At 45.7% G+C, this 8,611-nt stretch overlaps 1 protein-coding gene across 3 annotated transcripts; it reads right to left on the bottom strand.

The window, feature by feature from the left end:
* Positions 1 to 261: 261 nt before the first annotated feature.
* Positions 262 to 8,103, bottom strand: LOC103603175 (zinc finger protein 154-like). Of its 3 annotated transcripts, none has more exons than XM_008587659.1 (5): positions 7,881 to 8,103; positions 4,674 to 4,803; positions 1,558 to 3,389; positions 1,301 to 1,461; positions 262 to 736 (listed from the first exon to the last, which is right to left on the bottom strand). In XM_008587659.1, exons 1-3 carry the CDS (start codon positions 7,911 to 7,913, stop codon positions 1,999 to 2,001), a joined length of 1,554 nt encoding a protein of 517 aa, XP_008585881.1. In that variant the 5' UTR covers positions 7,914 to 8,103; the 3' UTR covers positions 262 to 736; positions 1,301 to 1,461; positions 1,558 to 1,998. The 3 variants fall into 3 exon arrangements, with proteins under 3 accessions (XP_008585881.1, XP_008585882.1, XP_008585880.1); XM_008587660.1 differs by having other exon boundaries at positions 1,301 to 1,465; positions 1,706 to 3,389; XM_008587658.1 differs by having other exon boundaries at positions 1,301 to 3,389.
* Positions 8,104 to 8,611: the final 508 nt, after the last annotated feature.

The following is an 8,611-nucleotide window of genomic DNA, read 5'->3' as shown; positions in this document are numbered from 1 at the left end:
ACTGATAAATTTCAAAATAAATATGCTGCATGTGTGCACCCAGGGAAAAAAAAGAGTAAACACTTCATGATTTCAGTTATATAAAATGCTAGAAAATAAAAACTAATCTATTGTGAAAGAAAGTAAATCAGCAATTGTCTGGAGGGTAGACAGTAGTAGTAGTAAAGGGCATGAGGTAAATATGAGGGTGCTGGATAGGTTCATTACCATGACTGTGAGGATGGTTTCATGGGTTTATATGAATGTCAAAACATCAAATTGTAGAGTTTAAATATGTGCCATTTATTGCATGTCATTTATACTTTATTAAAGATTTTAAAATATGGTTCAAAATACAAGTCTGGATCTCCTACTATTTTGGAAAATCAGACTTGACAACCCTATGTTGATTTCACTTTCTCTCACCTCACGCCCTGGGAGGGACAGCTTTGCATCAGCGATAGCAAACAGGTGAGCAGTGAAGGCTGTTTCCACTTGATTCAACAGGAATGTTGGCTAGGTGACAAAGGCCATACTGATAAACTGAGAACTCCCTTCTCTCTATACTGGTTTTCCTGCCTGCACTCCAAAGGCCTTGATGAGAACAGCCCAGTGGCTACAAAAATCCATAAAACCTTTAGATTATCTTCTCTGACAATGACCTCAGATACACAAGATACACAGTTCTGGAGGTCCTGAGAATTTCTGTACCTGCTCATACTTCTTAGCCATGGTGACTGGAACATCATGGATGGCCCTGTAAAAAAGGCACATTCCAGTCAGTTTAACTGCAGTCTTTTCCACTCTCTATTCATGCAATATTTCTATAACGATTATAATTTCTGCTAAAATCTTACAACTTGTGTGTGATGCTACCCTACAGATTTTGGGATATCAAGGCATAAAGATCCTTTACAGGACCTGGAGAACACATTTCCCCCAATACTGATGAGAATAATCCCTTGTGAACAGGAGAATAATTTCATGTTGCTCTCAGAAGCACCAGACTGTCCCAATTGTCCCTTTTCTCAGTTTGCCTTCTGAACTCACAATGTCATGGAATCCAGGATAGAAATTAGGACAACACCCTGCAGTTTATCCTTGGAGACATTGGACAGCAATGCAAACTAGGCCAAAGGTAGAAAAAGAGCTATATTCTGCTACCATACTGTCCCTCTGAGGCACACGAAGTTTGGGATCCCCATAAAAGTTGTTTACTCCTTAATGTTAGAATCTAAATGTTTTCAAAGCACCCTATACAGTAAATAGAACCCCCAAGATTAATGGTGATAAACAATACGGACTTTATTATCATACAAACCAGAGCACTGGGAGGCAGGCAGTTCCCACAGTTGGTGATTTGGAAGCTGGAAAATTCTATCACAAGAGTCATGTGAGTCCAACAATATCCCTGAAAAAGGTAGTCCATCTTTTCAAGTCACCAGGAGACTCTTCTGGGCCAAAATGCATCAGGTCCATGCCCTAACTCATCAGAGAGAAACAAACAAGAAAGGAATAAATGCTCAGGCTACTTACTTACAAAGTCCTCCCATGAACAGAACACTGAGGCTCATTTACCTGAACACACTAGGGTGGGTGAATGGTATACAGTGCGGGCACCTGCCAGGTGGTAGAGATGAAATGACTTCCACTATAGAACTGGCAGTGACATAAGTCTGGCAAGGACCACGGGCAGGTTAAAAAGTGCAATGCAGCTCCTACATACCTGGAATTTATGCAGATGTTTGAATGTATGAGAAGCAATTCAGGCAGATGGCACCAACATAAGGGATCTCCTCCAGAGTTGTTATACTGAACAAGGAAACAGCACATCTTTACATACCAAAGGTGTTTGTTTTTCCCATGTAAATTTTATGGTATCCAATGAGAAAAGGCCTTCAGCTGAAGGCTTTCTCACATTCACTGAATTAAAGACTTTCTCCAAGGTTAACTCTCAGGTGTGTAACAAGGCCAGCGCATTGGTTAAAGCATTTTACACATTTGCCACTCATAAGGCCCTTATCGACTATGAATTCGTCGGTGCTTAATGAGGCTAGAGTTATGGCTAAATGATTTCCCACATTCAGTGCACTCATAAGGCCTTTCCCCAGTGTGAACTCTCCTGTGTTTAATGAGGCTGGAGTTTTGAGTAAAGGATTTCCCACATTCACTGCACTCATAAGGCCTTGATCCAGTGTGAACTCTCTGATGTTTCTGGAGACTAGAGCTGTAAGTAAAGAATTTCCCACATTCACTGCATTCATAAGGCCTTTCTCCAGTATGAACTCTCCGATGTTGAAGGAGTGCAGAGCTTTGGCTAAAGGATTTCCCACATTCACTGCACTTATAAGGCCTTTCTCCAGTGTGAACTCTACGGTGTTCAATGAGGCTGGAGTTTTGACTAAATGATTTCCCACACTCACTGCACTTATAAGGCCTTGATCCACTATGAGCTTTCTGATGTTTTATGAGACTGGAATGATAGGTAAAGAATTTCCCACATTTGTTGCACTCATAAGGCCTTTCTCCAGTGTGAACACTCTGGTGTTGAAGCAGTGCAGAGCTTTCACTAAAGGATTTCCCACATTCACTGCACTCATATGGCCTTTCACCAGTATGAACTCTCCGATGTTTAATGAGGTTGGACTTATTGCTAAATAGTTTTCCACATTCATCACATTCATGAGGGCGTACACCAGTGTGAACTCTCCGGTGCTGAATGAGGCTAGAGCTTTGCCTAAAGGATTTCCCACATTCACCACATTCATAAGGCTTTTCACCAGTGTGAACTCTCCAATGGTCATTAAGGCTGTAGCTTTTGCTAAAGGATTTCCCACATTCACTGCATATGTAACATCTTTCTGTAGTGAGGGCTCCCTGCTGCTGAACAAGTGTGTGTTTGTGGCTAAATGCTTTTCTGTATTCTCCACAGTTGGAATGAGTTTTTCCACTGCGACAAACAGTCCCACAATCATTTCTATTTGACTGCTCCTCAGTGCAAGTGGCCTGTTGATGGAGAAATCCTGAGGTGGTCAAAAAGTCCTTTCCAACTTCCCTGCAGGTAAAGGGCTTCCCTGACACATGAAATTTGCAGCTCTTCACAAATGAGGCTCTGTCCACATTGCTTCTGAAATGTTTCTCTCCAAAGTGCTGGTTCTGGTGCTGATAAACATCTGTACTGAAATACAACTGTTTTCCACATGCCCCACACCTATACAGTTTCTGTCCATGATGTGTTCCCTGGTTGTCAGCCAAGTGCAAAATGTCCCTCAAGACCAGACCACACATCCTACAGGGGGTGGCCTTCTGGGGAAATAGTTCTGCCTCAGAAGTCCTGACTTGGGACGCTCCTTCTAAAGAAATGCACTGCTCACAAGGTGTCTCCTCATCATCCACTCCATGCCAACAACCTAAAAGCAAGAAATGTCAGTGAAATGATGACAATGGTGGGAGGGGCAGCCCCTACATAAGTGTGTATCTGACAAACCCAGGAATGAGTCCATGGGACTGTTTACAGGACAAGGGAGTTGGTTTCAGGTTGAATAAAATGCTGCTTGAAAAACTGGGCTACAAAGATCACAGAATGGGAGTGCTCATGAAGTAAAGGACATAGCCATGCAGTATGACCAGAAAAGAGAGGCAAGGTCTAAAACTCAATCCTCTGCAAACAACTTTCAGTAGAATCTTGTCTGCTACAGACACATGAGTGCTCTGTGGAATGATATGTCCAGGCCCAAGAAAATACAAATGTAATACAGCAGTTAGCCTTCAAGGACTATTTAAAAATATGTGCACACCTCATGACACAATATGTAGAGGCCATCACTGCAGAGCACAGCAGATAGAGCAGTGAGAAAAACAGGTGAGACATGAAGTCCAGGGATATGGGGATTAGACCCAGGCTGGATATAAAAGTAGAAGTGACAAATGGTATGTAGAGTTGACAAATTGGCAAAGTATCAAGAATGATAAAGGAAAAGCAAAAAAGAGCTGTGGCCACCAGCAACAAAATACTAGTCAAACAGAATAGGTTTCTACCACAATTTGAACACAGCTTCACATCATCCCCTTATCTAGGTATCACTCCTCAGGGCCAGATGCCCTATGAGCCCATCTTGCTGTGGCTGGATTCACAGCCATCCTGTGAACCACAGAGGGGTCTCCACCCCACTAGCAAGAGGAACAAATACAAGGCACCTAGATATTGCAAGTACTAAAGGAATAAAAGGACAGAAGAGCAGCCAGCACTGGCCCACAAAAAACCCATAGAAAAAAAATTAGAACACAAATATTACCAAAAAAAAACTTCAGAGGAAGGTCTTATAAGAAGAGTCCATGATCCACATAAGTGTAACCATGTCAGTGACAGTAATCCCTGACACAGGCAAGCTAAGGAAGGAAGTAAAACATGGGTCACAAAGGAACCTTGGATCTGGACAAAGTCACCCAGCCAGCCAGAGGATTAGCAAGGTGAAATCCATCAGGGCAACTACAAAACTCCTAACAGTGAATCCTCCCCTGTGAAACTATAGGGAAGCAGGTGTTGCCTACCTGAGAAGAGGGATGCATACACGTCAGCTCTATCAACTACACCACCTACCCAGGGAACTGAAATGTGAGGACAGACCTGCTCTTGGGGAAAAGGGCATAGGCAGAGACTATCTCAGGGTACAGGGTGGCTGTAAGGATCTTACCCAGGGAGTTTATCAGTGCCAAGTTCTCCAGCATCACATCACGGTACAGACATCTTTGAGCCTTATCAAGGAGACCCCATTCCTCCCAGGAGAAATGCACAGCCACATCTTCAAAGGTCACGATGCCCTGCTATTGTGATAACAGATGAAACCATAAACAACCCCTTTCCCTAGGACCCACAAACCCTTCCCCTAAATATTTACCCTATGCCCATCCTCCTCTCAAGCTCCCTAGCTCAGGGGAGAAATAGGACCCACCCCAGTGCCATTACAAAGTACAGCCATCAATAACAATAGGCAAGTGGACAAATAGGTATGTAAACAGGGGGCCAGGCATAGAAGGATCCAGCCCTTTCTATCAGGCAATCCCCCTGGAATGCCCAAGGTCACGGAAGTCTCAATATCTGGGCCCTGGAGCCATGAGGCATTCTTCTTCTCCTAGTGGACATTATTCTTTAGACTGCATACCCCTCATATCTCCAGACACCACAGCCCCATGCCCATGGCTACCACCACGTCACTGCCTCATATTATAGGCATCTCCCTGGCCTCCCACATATGACTTTGTCTTAATCATCTTCTCATCATCCCCACTGGTGAAGGTGGGATTCCCACCCAAGGGTTATAGGGATGGCCAAACATACAATATCTGACACTGGATAGATGAAATAGATAGCAACTTATTAAATATATATGTATACATAGCTGGAGAGGAGGACAACACATATCACACAGGGCCAGATGGGGGTACAATCCTAGAAAAAGTGAACAACCAGGGGCTGTGAAATGTAAGCACTGTAAGAACAAAAGGGTGAGATGCCCTCTGGTTCTTGCAATTAGCAGTTTGGATAACTCCATAGGCTAGGAGGGGGGTGAAATCTGCTACAAAGGGATAAGCAGAAATTTGTGCCTGGTCCCCTTAATAAAAAGGGTTGTTTGTTCAGAGAAATCAAGTGAGAGAAGAATGGCAAGAGGAACTTGCACTCAGACCATGTGATGTCATCCCCATTCTACCAGATGTAAAGACAGCACATAACAGTGGACCTTAATTTTGGGCTTTACACAATGACTTGGCATCGAGATATGCTTAACAAATTCAGACAGGATCCAATACCACCCTAGACTTCCCCACTAGGCTCAAATCTTATGAAGCCTCTCTGCCTCCATTCTTTGCCTCAGACTTGGCCACGCAGAAAAACATGTGCATCACCCTCAGAAGTCACAACCTTCCTCTGTCCACCTAACACTCACAGACCAGCCCTACTGATCGCCCACCCCAGGTCAAGTGACTCTCACAGATGACTATATTTACTTTTGACCTTATTGTCCAGCCTGAATGAAAGACCTCAGGCCGCATCAAAGTCATCACAAAATCCTGGTGATTCTATCAAGTGGTGAAAAAGCTCCAGGTCTGGCTTGGGTGGCATCTTGCCTCAAATATACCTATGCCTCCACATCCATCTCACATCCACTCTTCCCTTTGCCTAGGCCAAACTATCCTGTCTGATACATCCTACCTTCGTGGCCACTTACCTCCATTACCTGTGTTTGTAAAGCCCACTACCATAATCCAGGTATCCAACCAAGAGGTCCAGTTCTCCTGCTCCCCTAACAGCTTTACCACCATAACCCGAAGATTGACTCTCCTAAATATGACCCATAGTGCACTCACCTTGGTCCACACAATCACCACCACATTTTAAATATCTATCCTGAACCACTCCTCAGACATCCAGACTTGCGTGTTCAGTGCCTGCTTAAATACTTCACTCAGTGGTCTCTGAGATATCTCAAACTCTTACTTAGCATGACGAAACCAAAGCTCCTGATGTCCCCAGCGAATATTACTCTTAATACCAACTTTTCCATTTCAGATGATGAAATTTGTATTCCTACAGCTGCTAAAACAAAATCCATGGGGTCATCCCTGAATCCTGTTTCACTACCTCACACTGTCCATATTAGAAAACTTAGTTACCCGTTTTTAAAATTCGCATCCAGAGTCCAACCACATCTCCTAAGCCACGACTCTGGTCCATTAACCCTCACTCTGATCTTCCTTCCTCCTTCCTCAACCCAAGCCTACTCTCCACTCTGCAGCCAAATGAAGGCTGTTGAGACTTTGGTAACATAATCTCTCTCTTCTGACCCAAACCTCCCATTACCTCCAGAACAAACACCCAACTTCTCAGGCAGCCACTACAGTCCTGACTCCCTCCCCCTGCTTTGTCTCCACCTAAAGGAAAGGAGACCTTTGGCTTTCTGAACATTCCCAGCTCAGTTTTACCTCTAAGCATTTGCAAATCCTGGTGCCAGTCCTGGGGATAACTTTCCACATCTGTTTACACTGGCTGCCAGAAATGGGAACACCTCCACATAACCCCTGACATGGACTTAAGACCCTGCGCTTGGAGTTTCTCCAGGGCTCTAGACTCAAGGACTGGAAGAATGGCAAGCAAGAGTCCCAGAAAAGTACAATCCAGAGAACATGTTGGTGGAGGCTGGGACGACTGACAACTGGAACAACCTCCTTCTCCCTATGTGCATTCCATAAGCCCTTCTACAGTCACAGGGACCGTGGAAAGAGGCAGACCTTAATGGAATGAGTCCGTGATGCAGATGTATGGGTTCATGCCTCCTTGTACTCCTGCCTGGCCCTGAAACCAGGTGACCTCAGGCTGGCTGTCTTACCTCCATACCTCAGTGCTCAATGTCACCTCTTACCAGTTGTGAGACTCTGGAAAAAGATGCAACCTCCCAGTGCCTCAAAGTTCTCATCGCCCCTTCCACTCTATTCTTCCTTAGAACGGTCTTTGGGAAAGTTTTAAAACCCTAAGATGGTGCCCCTCCTTTGTTCAAAACTCCACGGTTTCTGGAGTTCTCACAACGAAGGTACACCCCTCAGCCTGCTGTTCAAAGAATAAGTCAGCCTCATATGCTCCGTTCCCTCCAGAAGGTGGACCCCAGGCTTCTCTAATCCTCCCAGCTAAGTCCCACCTCTAAGCCTTTGCACTTGCCCGACCCTCTGCCTGTCACACTCTCCCACACTCCATCACGCTAAATGTCAAAAATAAGGACCCCACCAACGAGCACCTCACGGTCCTAGACACAGAGGCTTGTGCTGCAGGGACGTGAACAGGCGCCCCTCATTGGGCTTTAAAACTTAGGTCGGGGTGCGGGTGAAGGCCCAGAGGACATAGCATTTACCTGAGCCGGGTCCCTCAGCGCAGCCGCAGCCATCGGACTCTGAGCGGAGCAGGGGCAGGAGCCGCGGACGACCGGGGCACGGCGCTCCCTATCGCAGGCCTGGCGCGAGGCACTCAGGGAGGCGTCACCGAGCCTCAGACCCGCCTCTGTGCAGTGGGGACAAAGAGTCCTGTCACGCCTTCTCGATCCAGTCACCTCACCCACGACCCGGCTCTCCGGAGCCTTTGATCTGGTGAGCACACCCAAGAAAAGCCAAAATGGCTGCCACAAAGAGGACAGCGGAAGTCCCTCCTTTCCGATCTGTGACACACACGGAAACGTTCTAATTTCTGAGCCCTCATTGGCTCTGCCCAGCTGCCGTTCAGCGTGGAGCATTCTGGGTAATGTAGTTTCCATTAGAGCCAGAGGTCGTGGGTAAGGACGCTCTCCACCAGCTCCTGGAGTGAAAGTTAAAGCCCCCAGTGCTATGGGCGCTGAGAAATGGCTTGTCCACGTCCAAGGGCAGAGGAGGGGCTACCCCCGTTCTTGAAGAAGTCGTAACTAGACAGATATCTGAGAAGTGCTGTCTGCAGTGCTCACCCAAGTGTTTGGAGACATATTATTTCAAACTCCATAAAGCTCAGCGTGCTTCCAGAGGCGAAAAGTAGTATTTTAGATGCTCCCAAAGGCTACCAATCGAAATACGCATGTCATTCCATAGAGTCATTCATACACAAAATGCGTTCACTGGT

This window comes from Galeopterus variegatus, unplaced genomic scaffold (genome assembly GCF_000696425.1).
Source record: "Galeopterus variegatus unplaced genomic scaffold, G_variegatus-3.0.2 Scaffold4485, whole genome shotgun sequence".
NCBI classification, from domain to species: Eukaryota; Metazoa; Chordata; class Mammalia; order Dermoptera; family Cynocephalidae; genus Galeopterus; species Galeopterus variegatus.
The sequence above is the reverse complement of the archived record's forward strand: the minus strand, read 5'-3'. Positions and strand labels throughout refer to the sequence as shown.